The 23,820-nt window shown below is 45.5% G+C and overlaps 1 protein-coding gene across 2 annotated transcripts in view; it reads left to right on the forward strand.

Moving 5' to 3' along the window:
- Nucleotides 1-23,820, forward strand: part of SHROOM3 (shroom family member 3) — a 216,100-nt gene that overhangs the window by 25,026 nt on the left and 167,254 nt on the right. For both annotated transcript variants that reach the window (XM_077933755.1, XM_077933754.1), the window contains exon 2: nucleotides 19,828-19,982. In XM_077933755.1, the coding sequence (XP_077789881.1) occupies nucleotides 19,828-19,982 (155 nt within the window). The remainder of the gene's footprint in view (nucleotides 1-19,827; nucleotides 19,983-23,820) is intronic.

Consider the following 23,820-nt stretch of genomic DNA (forward strand, 5'->3'; position numbering starts at 1 on the left):
AGAAGGCTGATCGCCAAAGAATTGATGGTTTTGAATTATGGTGCTGGAGGAGACTCTTGAGAGTCCCATGGACCGCAAGAAGAACAAACCTTTCCATTCTGAAGGAATCAGCACTGAGTGCTCACTGGAAGGACAGATCGTGAAGCTGAGGCTCCAATACTTTGGCCACCTCATGAGAAGAGAAGACTCCCTGGAAAAGACCCTGATGTTGGGAAAGATGGAGGGCACAAGGAGAAGGGGGCGACAGAGGACGAGATGGTTGGATAGTGTTCACTGCGGGAGGCAGTGGAAGACAGGAGTGCCTGGCGTGTTCCGGTCCATGGGGTCACAAAGAGTCAGGCACTACTAAACGACTAAACAACAACAACATTCCTTGAAGGAGAACTGCTTGAAAATGATTTGCTGGTGGTACTTAACTCTGAGTAGGCTTGCTAAGATGTATAAGACTGAATCCAGTGTGGATTCAGTCTTATACATCTTATACATAAGAGCCAGTGTGGTGTAGTGGTTAAGAGCAGTAGACTTGTAATCTGGGGAACTGGGTTCGCTTCCATGTTCCTCCACATGCAGCTGCAGGGTGACCTTGGGCCAGTCACACTTCTCTGAAGTCTCTCAGCCCCACTCACCTCACAGAGTGTTTGTTGTGCGGGAGGAAGAGAAAGGAGAATGTTAGCCGCTTTGAGACTCCTTCGGGTAGTGATAAACCGGGATATCAAATCCAAACTCTTCATCTTCCTCTTCTTCTTGAATCAGATAAGTGCTAGAGCTGCAGTGTGGTTGAGCGTATGTTCTTGTGGGAATGTTCAGGGTAAAACAACAACAACAAACCTATGGTTACGTGAAACATGCTCAATAAACACACAAGACGTAACCGACTGTACTTTTGAATAAATAAGGTATACTATTCATGGTAGGGACGCAGGTGGCGCTGTGGGTAAAAGCCTCAGCGCCTAGGACTTGCCGATCGAAAGGTCGGCGGTTCGAATCCCCGCGGCGGGGTGCACTCCCGTTGCTTGGTCCCAGCGCCTGCCAACCTAGCAGTTCGAAAGCACCTTCGGGTGCAAGTAGATAAATAGGGACCGCTTACTGGCGGGAAGGTAAACGGCGTTTCCGTGTGCTGCGCTGGCTCGCCAGATGCAGCTTTGTCATGCTGGCCACGTGACCCGGAAGTGTCTGCGGACAGCGCTGGCCCCCGGCCTCTTGAGTGAGATGGGCGCACAACCCTAGAGTCTGTCAAGACTGGCCCGTACGGGCAGGGGTACCTTTACCTTTACCTTATTCATGGTATCCAATTGTAGATTTCAATGGAAGTCTCATAAGGTTCAGTGAAAAAAGCAGAAGACCCAGTGGATCAGTTCATGCATAAGGTCCATACATGTATAAGTATCTATTCCACCTGTCTGTTCATAGAGTCCAATAATCTACATGAAAGGTTGTTACAGTTCCACAGAATACTTTCACAGAGCCTAAGACAAGGATTTCCAGAATACAGTGGTACCTCGGGTTAAGTACTTAATTCGTTCCGGAGGTCCGTTCTTAACCTGAAACTGTTCTTAACCTGAAGCACCACTTTGGCTAATGGGGCCTCCCACTGCTGCCGTGCCGCCGGAGCACGATTTCTGTTCTCATCCTGAAGCAAAGTTCTTAACCCGAGGTACTATTTCTGGGTTAGCGGAGTCTGTAACCTGAAGCATATGTAACCTGAAGTGTATGTAACCTGAGGTACCACTGTATTAGACTTGTTTCGCTTCATCAGTAGGACAGGCTCATATGTAATGTTACAGGATAGTAGATCTTATTGGGAATGTTGAGGGTGGCAGGAGAGGATATATTGATTATTAATATCTTTCCTAACTTGCGCTAGCAAGCTCCTTTACTTAGCAGAGTGCATTCCCCTTTACACAGCAGAAAACTAGTTGCAAACTCGTGTGAGTTTCTTCCGACAATATGCAATTCAGTCTGGTTTGTCCAGATTGAAATGTGTTCTAATATTTTCCTGGTAAGACCCCTTGAATCCTTCCTAAAAGAATAAAGACACCACAGTCTTGTTCATAAGTAGCAAAAAGAAAGTTTACTCACAATCAGGCAGAGCACAGTGTAATCCCAGAAGGCAGGCTTAAGGGTTTAAGTTACAAACTTCTACTAACAGGTTTGTCCCATAAGGAAGATGACCTGGGGGACTGCTTGGCTGGCAGCCAGCAGTTCATTCCAGGAAGTTTGCAGGACGAAAAGAAGATGGAAAAGAGAGAGAGTGGCAGCATGCCTTCCCCTTTTACCAGGTCTGGAAAGGTCATGCCCACCCACTAGTCACATGCAAGAGGAAGGATGCTCCAGGAGGAACAGGAAGTTCCCAGGAGGAACAGGAAGTTTAGACTGGCTGGACCAAACATTTCCTTGCATGTCCACTCTAGGAAAACAAGGAATGTTGTACTTGACTGCTCTCAGTGGATTACATCCCACAGTTCTTTCATTTGTGGTGGACCTGTAAAAGGGTAAAAGTGTATTGGGAAATGATTTATAATGAATTGAAAAAAAATGTTTAAAAGCACTTTCCAAAAAAAACACACAAAAAACCCCAGAGTCCTTTATGTTGGGGATAATTCAGAGGGAAATTCCCAGGTGTCAAAAAAGGCTGTTTATGTTTGCCACTACTGTGGCCCTTGTTTCGTTAGCCCAGAAATGGAAAACGAACAAGGTCCTAACTAAAGAAGAATGGCAACTTAAGCTGACGGAATATGCCCAGCTTGCAGATCTAACATGCAGAATAAGAGAACAAGAAGAACATACATTTAAAGAAGACTGGAAAAAGTTTATTGACTATATGGGGGGAAATTGTGTACGCTTGAAAACGTCGGCAGCATTAAGATAAATTCAATGGTGTAAACAAGTTTTGATGGATGTAATAGTGGAATACTGAATGGTTTACTTTATGTAAAATATGCAGGGATTTATGTTGTGCAAAATGAACCATGGAAAGAGAGGAAGGGAAGTCACTGATATTTTAAGGTTGTTTAAGTGAATATTTGAAAATGTAAAACAGATGTAAAAAATGTATATTAAAGAAAGAAAGAAAGAAAGAGAAAGAAAGAAAGAAAGAAAGAAAGAAAGAAAGAAAGAAAGAAAGAAAGAAAGAAAGAAAGTAAGTGAAGGTGATATAAAGGGTGAAGCCAAATCCTTCGTCATCTATTGAAATTACGGCACAAAGGGGTCGAGAGAAAGGGGTGTATGCCTTGATAGTTGACAAAGGGTGTAGCTCAGTGATAGTTTGGCATGTAGATGGCCCCGGGTCCATTCCCCAGCATCTCTAGGTAGGGCTAAGAGATGAGATACTGAAGAGATGCTGCTGGTCAGTGTATCAAAACCCAGCTAGATGGACCAATGTTGTGTCTCAGTCCAAGGCAGCTCCCTGCGTTCCTATAGAAGGACACAGTCTATTTATAATACCACTCAGAACTTCCTTAAAATCTATGGTCCATGTCGCTCCTGCGATTTATTGCAGTTATGGAAAAGAGCAAAGTCCCCATTGAAGCCTGCTGCCCTCTCTTGGCCAGCTTTCAGTTGGACCTGGCTATAAGAACAATTGGCTGGAGCCAGCACAAGAGACAGAAACGAGTAGTAACAATAAAAAAACGAATTGCTCCTTCTGGTGGCTTCCTTGCCAAGCTCCAAGCCTGGTGCTTCTTGAAATTCCTGACCTTGATTTGTGTTGGGACTCCCAATCTCCAGTGACCTGATCTTACCCGGACTCCCGTGTTGGCTGACAACGTTATAAATCAGAGTCGTGAGGACATAAAACCTAACTGGCCCTCTCCTTTCTGCGGGAACAGCATATGCGTTCAGAATTTTGTCCAATAGAGCTCCAACTCTGGACATAAGGTGGCAGTAAAGGACAATGTTTTCACCTTGAAGAGTTAAAGCTCTCTGTCTCTTTTTTACAGGATTTTTCCTTTCAACTTCCGCTCACAATATCTGGTGGAGAAGGAAGGTTTTCCACAGGTGCCAAAAAAGGCAATAGAGATGGAACCTGTCGGATAGGTAACATGATGGAGTGCCAAAGGTAGCTTTTAAAGGACTGGTTCCTCTTTATTCCCATGCTTCCATTTGCCTGTTTGTGGCAACACATCATACAAATGTCGGTATGGGAGTAAGGGGGCCAGAGAGACAGCAAAGAGACATATGGCCCAGGGCTTTGGGTTCCTCCTGGTGAGCCGATTTTCTGGCAGGGAAGGCTTCCCACCTACTGTGCTTGACACAACAAGCAAATGCTATTTATCCATAGGAACGTTGCCATAGGAAACGGGCAGAGACCTTTAACCTTCCGATGCTAGCAAAATGCACTTCTGGCCAATATATATGCAGATCCAAAAGACCACGATTTAGCGATAAGCTGGGGTGCAGAAGGTAATTATTTTACAAATAAACTGCAGAATGTTGCAGCATGAAGCATACCCTCCAAGCGCCCCCGTTTTCCAGGGGCAGTCCCGGATTTATAGAAGCTATCTTCTCATTGCCTGCTTTTTGGGAGAAAGGCGATGACAAACCTAGACAGCATCTTAAAAAGCAGAGACATCACCTTGCCGACAAAGGTCTGTATAGTTAAAGCTATGGTTTTCCCAGTAGTGATGTATGGAAGTGAGAGCTGGACCATAAAGAAGGCTGATTGCCGAAGAATTGATGCTTTTGAATGATGGTGCTGGAGGAGACTCTTGAGAGTCCCATGGACTGCAAGAAGATCAAACGCATCCATTCTGAAGGAAATCAGCCCTGAATGCTCACTGGCGGGACAGATCCTGAAGCTGAGGCTGCAATACTTTGGCCACTTCATGAGAAGAGAAGACTCCCTGGAAAAGACCCTGATGTTGGGAAAGATGGAGGGCACAAGGAGAAGGGGACAACATAGGACGAGATGGTTGGGCAGTGTTCTCAAAGCTACCAGCATGAGTTTGACCAAACTGCGGGAGGGAGTGGAAGACAGGAGGGCCTGGTGTGCTCTGGTCCATGGGGTCACAAACAGTTGGACACGACTAAATGACTAAACAACAACAACAAATCCCAGTTTCTGATTTGATCCCAAAATGTCCCGCTTTTCGTTAGGACTTTCCTATTTTCATTAGAGAAGTGTTGGAGGGTATAGAGTTATACGATCCCCAAGCCTTCTGAAGGCAGCCCTGTATAGGGAAGTTTTTTAAAATGTTCCATTATGTTTTTATATATGTTGGAAGCTGCCCGGAGTGGCTGGCGGAGCCCAGTCAGATGGGCAGGGTATAAATAATAATAATAATAATAATAATTGGAGTAGGACAGCCCTATTTTCATCAGAGAAATGTTGGAGGGTATGATGAAGCACTTCTGTTCAGGGTTCCATGCAACCAGCATGCCCTATTTTAAAATACTTCATTCTATCCTGCCCCAAATCAGAAGCTAACAAGCTTCCTAAGCAAAAAATGAAACTGGAAGTGCAGAGTATTATGCTTAGTTCTTTCCCTCCCCTCCTCCAAGTCTGGTGTCTCCAGTACTGGCCTGACCTGCATGATCTCTGGACCTAGCCATTGTTCCCAAGCATAATTCTTATCCATGGGAAGCATTATATTGAATATGCTTTCTGTTCCTTTTTGCCAAATACTTTTTTGCAATTACGCTGCAGAGCAAATGTTAACACATTGATAAGCGTTGTTGGCAGAGTTTTGTACGCTTTGGGGAAGGAGGTTGCTGAGGGAAGAATAAGAGATAGGAGCTGCTGCAGAGTTAACGAAATCCCATGGCTTTGCATCACCATGATAACCACCAGAACCCGAAAGGGATCGAGTTTGCATCAACTGCTCATGTGTCAGAATGGAATTTGTGGAATGAACTGCAGGTGAAGCCAATAATTGACGAGGGTGACATAATCTCCCGCATGGAAATTATCTATGCATAGAATAAACGTAAGCTTTCGTGAAGCCAAGGGGCCCTTAATAGGATTTTCCTCCTCCTTTAAACTACCTGTTGCAAATGCTAGTGTGTTGCAGGAGCAAACAGGATTGAAGATCACCCCGAATGATTCACCGATCCATTAGCTAGCAATGACCATCTCTCAAGAAGTCTGGATACATATCATTTTATTTTGAAAAACGGCCAGTTGTCATTTGGGTTGTAACTGGAAGGTAGGCAATTTTGCTCACCATGTTTGGCATCAGCTGGAATCACCTGGCAAATTTCTGAGGCCTAGGGGTACCATAAAAACCTGTGGTTTTCCCCTCCTATTTGTTAAAATAAATAAGCAGATGGCAAATCCATTGCTGCCGATACGTGTTCTGAACAGGCCCTAGTTTTTGAAATATTGAGGTAAGAAATGCAAGATGGCTAGATGAGCAACAATATTTCAAATCTGCACTAAACTGTGCAATAATGACTATTGTGCACGATTATCTATGTGTGGATAGTAATACATGCATCACAAATGACAATGATTTAGATTTGGCAAAACCAGGTATTTCTTATCTTCCTATCCAACTTGGGTGTGCTCATGTTACCATAACAATCGACGTGGAAACAGTTTTTCATTGGATGCCACATTCGTGATATATGGTTACGATAAAAGACACGCATAGGGGGTTAGTTCTTTAAACTGTTTTCTGTCGAGGTCCACCATTGCAGTTTGCTGCTTTTTTGTGTGTGAATTGCCACATTTCCTTATGCCATGGCCACCAAGTGGGTGAATTGAATGTCTAGAATGCAACGCGTGAAAGGAAATAATTGAAAGGGGCACCTGCTTGTATTACAAGGTAAACAAGCATGCAGATATAAAACGTTATTTGGGGCTTGGGAGAGAATATATTCGCAGGCAGAATATCATAGGTACAAATCACTGGCATCACCACAAAAGAGGTTCAGGTTGTTGTTGTTGTTTAGTCTTTTAGTCGTGTCCCACTCTTCGTGACCCCATGGACCAGAGCACACCAGGCACTCCTGTCTTCCACTGCCTCCCACAGTTTGGTCAGACTCATGTTTGTAGCTTCGAGAACACTGTCCAACCATCTCGTCCTCTGTCGTCCCCTTCTCCTTGTGCCCTCCATCTTTCCCAGCATCAGGGTCTTTTCCAGGGAGTCTTCTCTTCTTATGAGGTGGCCAAAGTACTGGAGCCTCAGCTTCACGATCTGTCCTTCCAGTGAGCAAGAGGTTCAGGTAGCAGGTGGTAATAACGAGATGCAGGGAAGCAGCTGCCAGTCAGAGGGGACAATGTTGGACTAGATCAGGGGTAAGCAAACTAAGGCCCGGGGGCCGGATCCAGCCCCCCGCCTTCTAAATCCAGCCCGTGGACAGTCCGGGAATCAGTGTGTTTTTACATGAGTAGAATGTGTGCTTTTATTTAAAATGCATCTCTGAGTTATTTATGGGGCATAGGAATTTGTTCATTCCCCCCCTCCATATAGTCTGGCCCCACACAAGGTCTGAGGGACAGTGGACCGGCCCCCTGCTGAAAAAGTTTGCTAACCCATAGGCTAGATAGACGAATAGTTTGACCACTTGTATGGCAACTTCTTATGTCCCTAAGGCATAGCTGTCAAGTGTCCCTTATTTGAAGGGACAGTCCCTTATTCCAGCGCCATGTCCCGCTGCTGTCCCTTATTGATGGATGTCCCTCAAATGATGTCCCTTAAATTTCAAAGGAAGCAGCTCCTCTCCCTCCCTCCCTGCCGGCCAGGGAGGAGGGAGGCTCCAACTGTGTTGCTTGGCTGTGTTGCTCACCCAATAAGAAGTCTAAGAACGACGGGGGGGGGGGTGGAGCTTGCATGCCTTGTGCTGATCAAATCGGCTGTGTTCCCTGGGGACTCGCCTTTGCTCAGCGCTTCCCAGCGGAGAGGTGACGGTGGTTTTCCTTGAGGCTTCGTTTGGCTGCTGGCTGGGCTTTCTGCCTTTGGCTCAGAGGGGCTCAGAAGTTGAACATACCTGTGCTGAGTGCTCGGATCAGAATCGGATGGATACGTCATCGATGGCCCACTCACCCTTGCCGGCGAAAAGGTCTGTCTGGACCGGGGGCACATGGTGGGGGAAAAGGAAAGGAGATCTTGTGGGAGGGGGGGAGGCTGTGTGTGTGTGGCTAGTTAATGCAAGCTGAGGGGGTTTTTGAATGCTAGACGCCATTTTGTTGCACGTGCTGCTGCAAACTTTGCAGTGCAAAGCCAGGCCCGGGAGCCATCTTAAGTTGAGGCTGCATAGGCCTTGTGGTGCATGTGATTCAGATTCTATTCAGTTGAACCTCTGGTTACAAAGTTGGTTGGACAGTGTTCTCGAAGCTACCAGCATGAGTTTGACCAGACTGCAGGAGGACAGGAAGACTGGAGTGCCCGGAACAGGTGAGACTGCAGGTCCCTTATTTTGGCTGCTGGTCCCTTATTTTCAAATCTGTAAGTTGACAGCTATGCCCTAAGGCCACATCTGCACCACACATTTAAAGCACTATTATACCACTTTAGCAGTCATGGCTTCCCCTAAAGCACCATGGGTACTGTAGTTTGACCTCCTAATCCCTGCACAGAGCTACAGTTCACAGGGTGATTTAACCATCAATCCTTCTTCCTGGGGAATTTTGGGAATTGTAGCTCTGGGAGGAGAACAGGGCTCAGCACCCTGAACAATCTACAGTGCTCTGGGTTCTTTGGGGGAAACCATGACTGATTAAGTGGTACAATGGTTCTTTAAATACCTTGCGCAGATGTGTTCTAAAGGTAACAAAACAGAGCCCACTTTTAAAAAAAATTCGAATTCAGTGCGCTCACCAGCTATGGCCCTGTTTGCAAAGTTCTGCATGTTACTTCCCCATCCAGAACTTATTCAGAATAATTAGAGGTGCTTTGCCATTAGCATTGCTGTGTGGTTTTACAACCTGGCTTGAGTGGCTTGTGCGCTCCTTATGGGTACACACTGCTGATCTAAGATGGACAAAAGGAGACAATTTCCCGGGTTTAATTGGCAGATTTTACAAAGCCAAAGCTCCTGCGCTTGCGGTCATATGCCTGCCTCATCCCACGTCCCGTCAATTCCCATTGATGCTAAAAGGCCACGTGTGTGCCTCATAAAAGGCAAGCGTTTTATGGACAGCATCGTATGGGTGACAGTGATGGTCGTTGGCATTAAAGCATCATTTTAGGACTGAAAGGGCTGGTGGCAATGACCTTTGCCACCAAGCCGCGTTTATGAGGCTGACGCAGTTAGGTTGAGGTCCTGCTTTGAATGGGGACACTGAAAGTTTATTACCTCTTTGTTCAGCTTCTTTCTAAGGCTTTGCCAAAGTCCTGGTGGCACGCAATCCTATGCATGCTTGTTGAGAAATAAGCCCCATTGAGATTAAGGATGCTTACTCCCAAGTAAGTGTTCAAGAGGATTGCACCTGTTCTTTATATAATATCTTGCCCTGTGGATTTTTGTGGTATGGAATGCATTGTCTCCTACCCCAGAAGGCCCAGATCTGTTAAGAGATGGAGGAGAAATTCAACTGAGTTCAAATTCATTGGTGACCCTGCCCTAATTCACACTTTCTGAAACAATGCGAGAACCAAAAACACAGTGAACCATCGAAATACACTCTTCTCTGAATCTTGTGATTCTGTGATTCTCCAACCAAGCAATGTGTGCAAAAATGCAAATGTACTAAATGTGCATTTATTACTGAAAATAACATGCAGACGTGCATTATTTCAGGGGAAATTGCTTGCAAAAATATGTATATGTGAATATTAGGAGGGAAATGCTCTAAAACGCTGACGTATCTTTGTGTGTGTTTTTTTATTCACTGGATGTGGGCATGTGGCGAACTCAACTTAAGGATGGAATGAAATGGGAATTGATAGATCCACCCCACCCATGTGCTATATACTCCATTGCCCGGCAATGGGAACTTTGGCTGGGGTCCAAAGTGATTCTTGAGCATGCCGTGTGGATTTTGTTCTCTCCTTGCCATAACACAACCGGATTCCCTTCCCTTTTGAAAGGAGCTTGTGGGACAAAAGCTTCCCCTTTCCTTGTCCTTCCTCCTGTGCCTTTTAAGAACAGTCCTGATACCGCATGCAAGTAAACGATGGTGGGGGAATTTTCATGCTACTGAATTGACTCAAAAAACTGATAAAAGCTGGGGCGGAGAGGCGAGTGGCGGCCCTTTATATCTATGCAGAGGATGGGAACGAGGAGAGGCAGGACTGGTCTTTGAGAAATGCAAACCCAAAGGAGTTTGTGGAAACAGAAGTATTGCCCTTTGGAAGATGGCCTCTGTTTGTTTTGAGAAGGGACATGGAATGCACACACCCAAATACAAGAGATGTCAAGAGCAGAGCTAGCACGCCTGAGTTGTGGTTGGCCTTACAAATGGCGGCTCCAGTGAGGTTGGATCCAGGGTTGCTGTCCCTATATAACAGTCCCAGTCCCTACTTTCTGGTCCTTGTTTGGTTCCTAGTTTGCCGTTTGTGAAGATTCTAGGGATCCCCTTTTCCAGAAATGGCTCAACTAGTGGGACAGAGCCTCCTAGCTCTCTGGTAGTGGAATTTATACCTCTTTTTAAATATTTTTTATTGGGGATTTCAACATAACAATTTATCAAAAATATATCATCCACATTTCCCCCCCTCCCCCCCTAAAAAAAGAAAACACACACCCTCCCATCCCTCCCTGAGACTTCCCTCAGCTCCTCTCTCTGGTTTCTCAGCGCATGTTATTCTCTGCATGTTATAAAATTGTAAAGATCCTCAATTTATCTATCTGTATGTTACCAATAAAGAATTTGTGAGTGTTTATTCAAAACCTGCCAAGGAGTCCAGTTCATTTTGTTGCTTCTTTAAACACTTCGTAAAAGGTTCCCATTCTTCTTTAAAATCACAGTTATCCTTGTCACGTAGTTTATGTGTCAACTCCGCCAATTCCGCATAGTCCAGCAATTTCTCTTGCCACAGTTCTTGAGTCGGGATTTCTTCATTCTTCCATCCTTGCGCTATTAAGACTCTTGCCGCCGTTGTCGCGTACATGGAAATGTTTTTTAATTTCCTTGGCAGGTCTTTTCCTACAATCCCTAACAAGAAAGCTTCAGGCTTTTTTACAAATGTTAATTGGAACATTTTCTTCAACTCATTGTATATCATTTCCCAAATTTTATAAATTTTACTACACTCCCACCATTTATACCTCTTAATGGGAGGGAGGAGATGAAGCATGAGGGAGGTTAATGTGGGTGCCCTGGCAGAGCCAATCTGGTGCCCCTACTGGTGTTTGTGGACTCCCCTTCACCTCTTGCATTAAGCAGCAGTGATACTGTTCCCAGGAAGCTAAGCACAGCAGCTGTGTCCCCACCATGCAGGTTCCTTCTACCATTTTAAATACCGTATTTCTCACTCTATAAGATGCACCAGACCATAAGACACACCTAGTTTTTGAAGGAGGAAAACAAGAAAAAAAATATTCTGAATCTCAGAAGCCAGAACAACAAGAGGGATCGCTGCACAGTGAAAGCAGCAATCCCTCTTGCTGTTCTGGCTTCTGGGATAGCTGCGCAGCCTGCATTCGCTCCATAAGACGCACACACATTTCCTCTTACTTTTTAGGAGGGAAAAAGTGAGTCTTATAGAGCAAAAAATATGGTACGTTTGTTGTTACCTCTGCCAATCTGCCTTTTCTGTATTTTGGTGACGGTGCCCAAACTGCCTGTCCAAGCAGCAACTGTTGCGGAATGCTGTTGAGCTGCAGCTACTCTATAAAAAGTACAACCAGATCCATTTATCAGATTAAAGATTCTATTTAACCCCCACAAATGTTTGCACAGTGTAACCACTGGGGCCATTTTGCTAATGCGGCTGCTTCAGAAGTCGCTGGGAGGCAGACTGTTGCAGAGTAATAATAATAATAATAATTTTTATTTATACCCCGCCCTTCCCGATTCAAAAACCGGGCTCAGGGCGACTAACAACAAATTTAAAACACTTAATTATAAAAGCAGCATAAAATACAGTATAAAAACATGAATAAAAATTAAAATAAGAAATCAATTTAGGGGAAATAAGCATTAGATAATCCCCAGGGCTAGCTGGCTGAATTGGTCCTACTTGGGCCAGCGAGGAGACCAGGGGAGAATTTGCTGTGGGGTCTCAGAGCGGGTGATCTTTGTAAAAGGGGAGGGGGAGGGAAGAGAAGGGAAATAAAAGATCAGGCTGAATTCAAATTAAAGAGAAGATGAAGAAGGCTGGCAGAGGGCAAAGAAGAAGGAGGAGGAGTTTGGATTTGATATCCCGCTTTATCACTACCCTAAGGAGTCTCAAAGCGGCTAACATTCTCCTTTCCCTTCCACCCCCACAACAAACACTCTGTGAGGTGAGTGGGGCTGAGAGACTTCAGAGAAGTGTGACTGGCCCAAGGTCACCCAGCAGCTGCATGTGGAGGAGCGGGAAAGTGAACCCGGTTCACCAGATTACGAGTCTACCGCTCTTAACCACTGCACCACACTGGCTCTCAAAGAAGAAGTTTCAGCAATAGAGCTGAACCTTCCATTAGGCAGGGTGGCTCAGGCAGTGGCTCTTGGGGAGGGGCCAGGGAGCCCTAGTGGCAGGGCCACCAGCTGCCCCTCTCTGCTGGAGGGCAGAGCTGTGTGTGCCACTCAACCGCTTGGTGCCCCCTTAGCTAGCTTGCTGCTCTCAGGCATGGTGGAGAAAGCTGTCCCTCAATGCCAGTGCTGACAGAAGATCAGAATCCCAGGCTGGTTGGCTGACCAACCCTGATGTGCTTATCTGGGGTGGGATTAATTCAGGCAACTTGCTGAAGTGTAGGTGGTCTCCCACGAGGCAAGACACAGTGATAACAACAAGAACCTTTATTGAACTAACAGAACTGGACAATGGGACAAAGCAACTCCTTATATACATTTCTGAAGGCCTGGGCCACTCCCACTCCCATCGTGATTGGCTGTCTAAACTTCCAAGCTGCGAATCATAACTCAGAGTTCAAGGGCCAATGGCAGAGACCCAAATCCTGAAATGTTCTGTGATTGGATATCATGCATCGAATCGGAACACATGGGCTCAGAGTCCAAACTCAAGCTCAGGCAAACACAGACCACTGAATACACAACACTTGAAGTCATTAGATGTGGTGATGGCCGTTAGGCCACTTCACAGGGGATGTGTTGGCTAATCCTGATGGCTGTAGGGTTTTGATGGATCCAGGCCAGATGGTTGGCTGGGCAGGAAAAACGTTCAGGACAACTTGGGGGGGGGGGGGGACTGTTGCAGCAAGCAAAGTCCCAACTATCCTATCTGTTGCCTTCTTTTTTTCAAATCTGCATTGCAAGGTAATAAATAATAATAATAATAATAATAATAATAATAATAATAATTAATAATAAAAATAAATTTATTTATACCCCACCTTCCCCGGCTGGAGCCGGGCTCAAGGCAGCTAACACCAGTAAAATTACAATAAAAACATAACGGGGGGGGGGGGGGGACCAATTTAAAATACAGCTTAAAATGCAACTTAAAATGCAGCCTCGCCAAGAGACCCCGTGTGCCATCTGAGGTGTTTGGAGACAATGGAAGAGAATACAGCTGTGGCACTGCCACCTTAAAGAGTCTTTTTGCCCAAGGTTACAGGGCCTGAACTCAGTCAGCCCTCCTTGACATTCTCCAGGCCTGACGCAATGACAGACCTTGAGGTCTCAAATTTTAGCAGCACCCTGTGCAACACCCAAATTTGGTCCTCCCCACCTTCCATTCTAGCTCATAGTTGCAGAGCCCCGTTGTGGCACCCCCAGACTCTGCACCCAGGGCGACTGAACCTGTCACGCTTCTCTAAATCCTCCTCTTCCTACAATTGCATTCTCTTCCACTGTGTCCAGACACCTTGACTGTGTCTTTTCAAAGGCCAGGCAAAAATTGGTGTTGATACAGAATGCAGATGCCAGGCCAGATTTCTGGTGAGAAAATCTGATGCCCTATAGAGCCATTTGCTTCTTGTGACTAGCAGGAGCAAAATATATTCAAATATATTTAATTTCGTATCAATTACTAAATATAGAATTTGTGTCATGCTGCTGCGGCAGTTTGATTGTCTTAGCAGAGTTAATACATATATTACCTTACCTGGTCATTGAGCAAGAAATGCTGCTTCAACATTTGATGCTTGCCTTGTTTTCATATTTATAGCTCAATCTTTGTTTAGTATGGAGATGAAGAGAAGGAGCTTCTCTTTGCTTCCTAAACAGAAATCTCTCGTGGAGCCAGGAATGACTCTGCTCATGCAGGTGGAAAATCAACTTAAGGGCTCAGCCTTCTTTCTGCTATTGGATTAAGAATTCAGAGTCGCCACAAGGAGTCAGCTAAGGAAGCACAATCCCGTTTACACCTTTGATGCCGGCAGCAAATTTTGTTTTCTAGCAGGTTTCTAGTCTTCATGATCACTGTGAGAGAAACTCAAATATAACTTTTTCATGCAACCACACAAGTTGCTCTCTCATTATCTTAGTTTTATTTTATTTTTTTATCCTGCAGAATAGTGTATTATCACCACTAGCAGTTCATTTGGGCTGGTTGTTTTGCCACAATTATCTTGGAGAAGAGCAGGGCAGTTGCTGTGGCCCTCAGTACTCCTCCTTCCTTCCAGATCAGATTTCCTTTCAAAATTTCAAGATATGCAGAAATTATAGGTTGCCTTTCCCATTTCATTGCATTTATGAGGCTGTTACTGATAATACGCAGCATCGGCCTGGCATGTAGAAGGTCCCCTGGTCCAAACCCTGGCATCTCCAGGTGGGACCTAGAAGGTCCCTTCTCTGAAATCCTGGAGATCTGCTGCTAGTCAAAGTAGACAGTACTGAATTAGGTGGGCAAATGGTCCAAATCCTTATGAAGTAGCTTCCTATGACTGCTATATAATACTTAGCAAAAAAATCCAAATAGATAATATCTCATTTGCACATTTGTATATATAATAGCGCAATGACAAACCTAGACAGCATCTTAAAAAGCAGAGACATCACCTTGCCAACAAAGGTCCGTATAGTTAAAGCTATGGTTTTCCCAGTAGGGATGAATGGAAGTGAGAGCTGGACCATAAAGAAGGCTGATCGGCGAAGAATTGATGCTTTTTAATTATGGTGCTGGAGGAGACTCTTGAGAGTCCCATGGACTGCAAGAAGATCAAACCTATCAATTCTGAAGGAAATCAGTCCTGAGTGCTCACTGGAAGGAAAGATCCTGAAGCTGAGGCTCCAAGACTTTGGGCACCTTATGAGAAGAGAAGACTCCCTGGAAAAGACTCTGATGTTGGGAAAGATGGAGGGCACAAGGAGAAGGGGATGACAGAGGATGAGATTGAGATGGTTGGACAGTGTTCTCGAAGCTACAAACATGAGCCTGACCAAACTGCGGGAGGCGGTGCAAGACAGGAGTGCCTGGCGTGCTCTGGTCCAGGGGGTCACGAAGAGTCAGACACGACTAGACGACTAAACAACAATATATAATAGCTAAATCATTTTATGTCACTGTCTCCTTACCTTACCACAGTGTATCTGCAGAAAACACAATGCAGACAACTGTTACCAGATATTACCGTATCCACATTGGGGATAAGTGGAAACTTTTGGTTCAGACTTTTGTTTTAGCATCTAGTGGTACTCCAGATGTTCTGAGGCCTCCTTCCAGTGCGCCGATATCACCACCTCCTTTGCAGTGTGGGCTTCAAAAGATGTCTACAGTGGTACCTTGGGTTAAGTACTTAATTCGTTCCGGAGGTCCATTCTTAACCTGAAACTGTTCTTTACCTGAGGTACCACTTTAGCTAATGGGGCCTCCCGCTGCCGCCACTGCGCAATTTCTGTTCTCATCCTGAAGCAAAGTTCTTAACCTGAGGTACTATTTCTGGGTTAGTGGAGTCTGTAACCTGAAGCGTATGTAACCCGAGGTACCACTGTACTGAGCTATTTCCTTCAGCTTTCCCTCTCTGCACTTGCCCAGAGCGGACTCAGTCAACTCTGTAATTCTTGCTGAAAACAATGAATGCTCTTATAGTTAAAGTACGGAACTCGTCCCCACCAGTGCTTTTTTTCAAGAAAAATAGGTGCCAGAACTCACCATGAAGTTGAGTTGCTGTGCTCACCAGCCCTGAGCTGTTTTGTTTCTTTGAATAAAGAGTTAACTTCATGGACACCTTGTGAGTTATTGCAGACCTGTACCCAACACCCGCCACCTGACACGGAGTAGGAATTTAAATTTGCATCTCTCACATCCAGTGATCAGTTCTAGATGCTGCCCTGGATTATTTCCTTGGTTGCTCAGGAACCTGTGGGTTTTTAGGTTAATGTTCATCTAGATCCCAAAGCCTAGAATAGACTTCCTTCTCTGGACCGCTTGGACAGTATCCCCAGTCTTGCTATCCTGAGATCAAACAACCAATCCTGACTCTTTACTTTTCTTTCCTGGCAAGGTCTCATGTTGGCGTGCTGCGTTTCATGTTTCCTGGTTTCACTGTTTCCCAGTCTGTCTGTTGAAACAGGTGCTTGGTGAAATAGGTGGTGTCTCCCGCTGGGCTTTTGTTTGCCTTTGCAATCATGGTGACGTTGGCTGAAGTTAGAGTTGTGTATCATATGACGTCACTTGCTGAATTTGAGCACTGCTGTTGTCTTGGGGTTGACACCACACCCTCAATGCAAATACTTCTTCCAGGTTTATTTTCAGAATATGACCCTGTTTAAACTGCAGTGCACTGGAAGCTCAAAGATGCTGTCGAAAACCCACAGGGTGATCTAATTTTGAGTGAAATCACTTCAGCTCAGCTTCAGCCCTAGCCCTTGGTGATCTTTAACACAACATATCCCTTATATATCCTATAGGTCAGTGTTCCCCAACCTTGGGCTTCCAGCTGTTTTTGGACTACAACTCCCATCATCCCTCGCTAGCAAGACAAGTGGTCAAGGATGATGGGAATTGTAGTCCAAAAACAACTGGAGGCCCAAGGTTGGGGAACACTGCTATAGGTCACTGCAATCAGCAGGAGAGTGTCTCCTTAAAGTCCCCCAAATACCAGAAACCTTTACTATTTTTAAAACTCTTTTTAGCTGATTTTATGTTTGTTATATGCCCTGAGACATCACTAAAAAGCCGATTGATTGATTGATTGATTTATTGTTAATAATAAAAAGCACAGGAGTAGATCAACCAGCTTGACAGGCTAGCTTCAATTTTACTATATACAGTGGTTACATACGCTTCGGGTTACATATGCTTCAGGTTACAGACCCCGCTAACCCAGAAATAGTACCTCAGGTTAAGAACTTTGCTTCAGGATGAGAACAGAAATCGTGCTCCTGCAGCGTGGCAGCAGCAGGAGGCCCCATTAGCTAAAGTGGTGCTTCAGGTTAAGAACAGTTTCAGGTTAAGAACGGACCTCTGGAACGAATTAAGTACTTAACCCGAGGTACCACTGTATTTTTATCCAGGTGGATAAAGAAAACTGGTTTATACAGTATACGCATAGGAGCCAAACTGAAGCAATATATTGATGCACAGCTTTCTTATGTAATGTGTGGAACTTCTCAAGCTCACTGTGTTATGTACCGAAGTTCTCACCCTGGGCCAGCAGGGGGATACTGTAGATAGTTATGCAAATGAAGGATCGAAAGTGACGTTCAGTGATTGGATAGTTTTTGAAAGTTGTTACAGTAACAAGGTATTGGAGCTCTATATAAGCAGGCTGACTGAGCCCTTCAGCTCAGTTCAGTTCTGGCCTCAGAATAAAGAAGAGCTGTTTGATGAATTGCTGTGTCGTCTGATATGTTCGCCCACAACTTAACACACTGTTTGCCTCATAAACATATGAACCAACCTAGACCGTGTGATCATCGTCTGAGGCCCTTCTTTGTGTGCTTCCTCTGCAAGAGGTCCAGAGGATAGCAACACGAAAATGGGTCTTTCCTGTTGTGGCTCCCCATTTGTGGAGTGCTCTCCCCAGGGAGGTTCGCCTGGTGCCTTAATTATACACCTTTAGGCACCAGGTGAGAATGTTTCTCTTCAGCAGCAAGAATACTCATCGCGAAGTATTGGAAGACAGAAGATCTACCCACCGTGGAAGAATGGCAGATGAAGGTTATAGACTATATGGGACTGGCAGAAATGACCGGCAGAATCCGAGACCAGGGGAAAGAGACGGCGGAAGAAGATTGGAAGAAATTTAAGGACTACCTTAAGAAACATTGTAAAATTATTGAATGTTAGAACGATGTTGATTTAGAAATTAAGTGGTTTTCAGCTGTAATGATTAGGTAAATAAGAAAAGAAAGGTCAAAAATGAAATAGAAATTAGGGGAGGGATTTGCTGATTTGAATTAATTAGAGATTGGAATACAGAAAGGGGAGGTATGAGGAGGTCGGGAAAATAGGTTTTATACAAATCTTTAAAAAACCTTAATAAATATCTTATTAAAAAAAAAAAAGAGAGAATGTTTCTCTTCAACCAGGCCTTTGACTGACAGACAACCTTTACCCTTTTAAGTATGTGTGTTTAATTTTTTTTTTTTGGGGGGGGTTATTCTTTTGTTTTTTTCTTGCCCTTGTTTCTATTATATCTTTTGTGTTTTTATTTTGCCTTTTTATTCTGTGAACCACCCTAAGATCTTCAGATGAAGGGCAGTATACAAATTTAATAAAATAAAGTAAGTATTATCAAAGAGTGCTTTTGGACCATTACAATTTTCTTGTGCAATTCAGTCACATACCAGCAAATTCAGACTGCGTAATTATAGCTGATTGGGAAGCCTTGCTCAACAAACCCACTTTCCCCAAATTGGACTTTTTGCAATAAGTAAAGTGATGTCAAAATGCAATGGAAGACGGGGGATAATGCCTGCTTGACGCAATGTCACTTAATCTGCCTGCAGATTTCTCCTTGCAGTTCCCCCCATCTGCAGTTTGAATTGGCACAGCCCAACAAAAAGTCCTACCACATGACTCTTGTGATCGTACAGCTTGGTTCTAAAATACCGGCCACAGTCTGACAGGACACATCACATATGTTTCAGGAAGTTTTGTTCCACTTCAGGCCAGAAGCACCAAGCTGAGGAGTCCTGGCACATTCTGATTTCTGTGTCTTGTTGACTTTTGGTTTCAAGGTTCAGGCTGTTTCCTTGCAAACAACGGGTTTCTGAGAAAGAAAGAAAGAAAGAAAGAAAGAAAGAAAGAAAGAAAGAAAGAAAGAAAGAAAATTGTTAAACTGGATAGAACAATTCAACTTGGCAGATACATTGCGCCATCTCTTGACATTTCTTAAGTACTGAAACAAATGAAGCACATACATACGGGTTACATACGCTTCAGGTTACAGACTCTGCTAACCCAGAAATAGTGCTTCAGGTTAAGAACTTTGCTTCAGGGTGAGAACAGAAATTGTGCTCTGGCGGCGCAGCAGCAGAAGGAGGCCCCATTCGCTAAAGTGGTGCTTCAGGTTAAGAACAGTTTCAGGTTAAGAACGGACCTCCGAAACGAATTAAGTACTTAACCCGAGGTACCACTATATTAGGATCTGGTGACAGATAGAATTTCCTATGAGATTTGTGCTTCCTAACAGTAGGAACAAGGGTGGGGGGAACCTGCCAAAGGAGGCTGTGAAATATTGTTTCTGGAAATCTTGCAAGAGCTTTGGGGCTGAGAACTGAGTCAACTTTCAGCAGGGCTGAGAACATCAACTTTATATTTGTGCGGCATGTAGAAATAAATTTGAACGTCTACAAGAATTTCATTAATTTCTCTGGGGTGAGTAGCAAAAATCAATCCTGTTGAAACCATTGTTCTGTTTCTCTCCTTGTGCCCCCACCCCCCAATCTAGATTGAAGGAGGAGGGAAAGCAGATTTATTGAACGCTCAGCTGCAGCCTGGGGATGAAGTGGTGAACATCAACGAGGTGGAGCTCAGCAGTTCCAGGCAGAAAGCCATCTCCTTAGTGAAAGGCTCGTGCAAGAAGTTGAAACTGCTTGTCCGCAGGTAGGTAAGCGTAAGCCACGATGGAGGTGCAAAGGGTTGTTGCGTACTGTAAGGGGTATCAGGTGGTTGCTCGAGAGCAATCAGGCAAGATGCCTCACTTGTCTGTTCTAAAGCTTTATTATTGGTGCTAAAAACCTTTACAATTCAGAGCGCCTCTATTCCATGTCTTGCTCATTCACTGGCAGAATCTGAGAGTGGGCGGTCCTTAAACCTTCCCCAGCAGAGTAGTTTCTTGACACCCAGCCTGCGCTTCCTCTCTCGGCGCGGAAGCCTACTCCGCAGGGAGGGCGTGGGTAACGGAGGACCTCTCTCCTCCCCACTTTGCTCAGGCAAGGTGTCCTGGCACCGTCTCGCCTCCTCTGAGCCCTGCAGCTCCTCTCCACTGGAGGCATGGTTACTCTCCTCCACTGAGGAAGTACTGCTTCCCACGATCTTTGGGGGCTCTCTGTAATCCATCCGCCTTTCCCCCTCTCGCCCCTGAGCTGATGGCAGTTCCCTGACACATACTATTGCAATTCTGTCACAGTTCTTGTCAGTGGCGTAGCGTGGGTTGTCAGCACCCGGGGCAAGGCAAGTAATTTGCGCCCCTAACCCATGGATTTGCGCCCCCTAATCCGTGGATTTGCCCTAACCCCAGATGTTGCGCCCGGTGCGGCCGGCCCCCCTGCACCCCCCACGCTACGCCACTGGTTCTTGTGGTACTTGCTAAAATTATGTGGCTATCAAATACCTAGGGATCGCTGTTGCTCACCTAGCCTCTTTGTTTCATAAATGCAATCCAGATAGCTGCGAATGAGTCTCAACATAATGGCAGTGATTCCAACACTTGTTTTTTCAATGGACCACTTGAACATTGCTCGGGGTCTTGGCAGGCCGGCCACTTAATGATGCTACAGCAGGCAGAAATGCCATGTGCTATACTGGCTTTACCCCTCCTTACCTGGCGTCCCTCAACAATACTGCACGTATTGAGAAGGTCCAGGCTGTTGGGGAGAAAAAGAATTCTCCTTCAAAGAGGAAGGTGGAGGTGCATTAAAAGAAGAACCCAGCAGCTGACCCTGTGCATATTTACTCAGACGTAAGCCTCACCGAATCCATGTTTATAGGACTGCAGCCTTAGAAGCTTGATCTTATGCACCTTTTCTCAATAGGAAGCCTGTGTTTTGTATGTCACTTACTTACGAGTAAGCTTTGTGGACTGAAAATCTTGATGGGTTTTATGCCTCACCTGGTGTTTCCCAACGATACCATTCATTTGTTGTTGTTGTTTAGTCGTTTAGTCGTGTCCGACTCTTCGTGACCCCATGGACCAGAGCACGCCAGGCACCTCTGTCCTCCACTACCTCCCGCAGTTTGGTCAACCTCATGCTGGTAACCTCGAAAACACTATCCAACCATCTCGTCCTCTGTCGCCCCCTTCTCCTTGTGCCCTCCATCTTTCCCAGCATCAGTGTCTTCTCCAGGGAGTCTTCTCTTCTCATGAGGTGGCCAAAGTACTGGAGCCTCAGCTTCACGATCTGTCCTTCCAGTGAGCACTCAGGTCTGATTTCCTTAAGAATGGATGCATTTGATCTTCTTGCCGTCCATGGGACTCTCAAGAGTCTTCTCCAGCACCATAATTCAAAAGCATCAATTCTTCGGCGATCAGCCTTCTTTATGGTCCAGCTCTCACTTCCATACATCACTACTGGGAAGACCATGGCTTTAACTATACGGACCTTTGTTGGCAAGGTGACATCTCTACTTCTCAAGATGCTGTCTAGGCCTGTCATTGCCCTTCTCCCAAGAAGCAGGCGTCTTTTAATTTCGTGGCTGCTGTCACCATCTGCAGTGATCATGGAGCCCAAGAAAGTAAAATCTCTCACTGCCTCCATTTCTTCCCCTTCTATTTGCCAGGAGGTGATGGGACCAGTGGCCATGATCTTCGTTTTTTTGATATTGAGCTTCAGACCATATTTTGCGCTCTCCTCTTTCACCCTCATTAAAAGGTTCTTTAATTCCTCCTCACTTTCTGCCATCAAGGTTGTGTCATCTGCATATCTGAGGTTGTTGATATTTCTTCCGGCAATCTTAATTCCAGCTTGGGATTCATCCAGCCCAGCCTTTCGCATGATGTATTCTGCATATAAATTAAATAAGCAGGGAGACAAAATACAGCCTTGTCGTACTCCTTTCCCAATTTTGAACCAATCAGTTGTTCCATATCCAGTTCTAACTGTAGCTTCTTGTCCCACATAGAGATTTCTCAGGAGACAGATGAGGTGATCAGGCACTCCCATTTCTTTAAGAACTTGCCATAGTTTGCTGTGGTCGACACAGTCAAAGGCTTTTGCATAGTCAATGAAGCAGAAGTAGATGTCTTTCTGGAACTCTCTAGCTTTCTCCTTAATCCAGCGCATGTTTGCAATTTGGTCTCTGGTTCCTCTGCCTCTTCTAAATCCAGCTTGCACTTCTGGGAGTTCTCGATCCACATACTGCTTGAGCCTTCCTTGTAGAATTTTAAGCATAACCTTGCTAGCGTGTGAAATGAGTGCAATTGTGCGGTAGTTGGAGCATTCTTTGGCACTACCCTTCTTTGGGATTGGGATGTAGACTGATCTTCTCCAATCTTCTGGCCACTGCTGAGTTTTCCATATTTGCATATTTCCATTCATACTGAGGAAGAAAAGGCAGGGTTCTCAGAGTTCTTGAGGCTGAAACCTTTATTATTTCCTTATAAACCTCAGCCACCCAAGGAAGCATATATTTGAAATGAATTCCTTGGTACTTAATTCACAACATCCCTTCCGTGGAGGTTTTTAAGCAGAGGTTGGATGGCCATCTGTCATCTATGATCTAGTTGAGACTCCCACATTGTAGGGGGTTGGACTAGGTGACCCTTGGCAGTGTTATAGCTGTGGGGAGGGGGGCTAGCCTGGTACAGTGGTGCCTCGCAAGACGAAATTAATTCGTTCTGCAAGTTTTTTCTTCTTGTGAGTTTTTCGTCTTGCGAAGCACGGTTTCCCATAGGAATGCATTGAAAATCAATTAATGCGTTCCTATGGAAACCGCCTTCAGACCAGGTCCGGGGACAGACTGTCCCCCGACCTCTTCTGAAGGCTGGGGGGGGGACAAGGGCTTTTCTTCCCACCCCCAGCATTTTAAAAAACCCCGGGACAGCGGAGGACTTCTCCGCTGTCCGGTGCGATCTTAAAATGCTGGCGGGCGGCAGCGAACCCTCCGCTGCCGCCCGCCAGCATTTTAAAATCGCCCCGGGACAGTGGAGGACTTGTCCGCTGTCCCGGGGTGATTTAAAAGCCCCTGGGAAGGCAGGCAGGGGGGAGCAAAGACTTTTGCCCCCCGCCGGCCTTCAGAAGAGGTCCTGGACCTCTTCTGAAGGCCGGCGGGGGGCAAAAGTCTTTGCTCCCCCCCGCCTGCCTTCAAAAGCCGTCCGGGATAGCGGAGAAACGAAGGCTGGCGGTGGGAGGAGGTCTCTCCGCCCCGCCGCCAGCCTTCGGAGGAGGTCCGAGGACAGTGGGGAAGACGCGCTGCGCTTCCCCGCTGTCCCAGAGATTTCCCTATGGGCTTTCGTCTTGCGAAGGAAGCCCATAGGGAAATTTGTTTTGCGAAGCGCCTCCAAAACGGAAAACCCTTCCGTCTAGTGGGTTTTCCGTCTTGCGAGGCGTTCGTCTTGCGGGGCACCACTGTATTATTATTATTTTTTTGCCCCAGGTGAAGCCTCCAGAGGGGTGCCAGTGAGGTTCCCAGCCTGTATATGTATGTGCATATCTAAATGCATGGGGAGGCAGTGGCATAGTGTGGGTTACCGGTGCCCGGGGGGGGGGGAAGTGTTGCTTCT

This window comes from Podarcis muralis, chromosome 9 (genome assembly GCF_964188315.1).
Source record: "Podarcis muralis chromosome 9, rPodMur119.hap1.1, whole genome shotgun sequence".
Classification (NCBI taxonomy): domain Eukaryota; kingdom Metazoa; phylum Chordata; class Lepidosauria; order Squamata; family Lacertidae; genus Podarcis; species Podarcis muralis.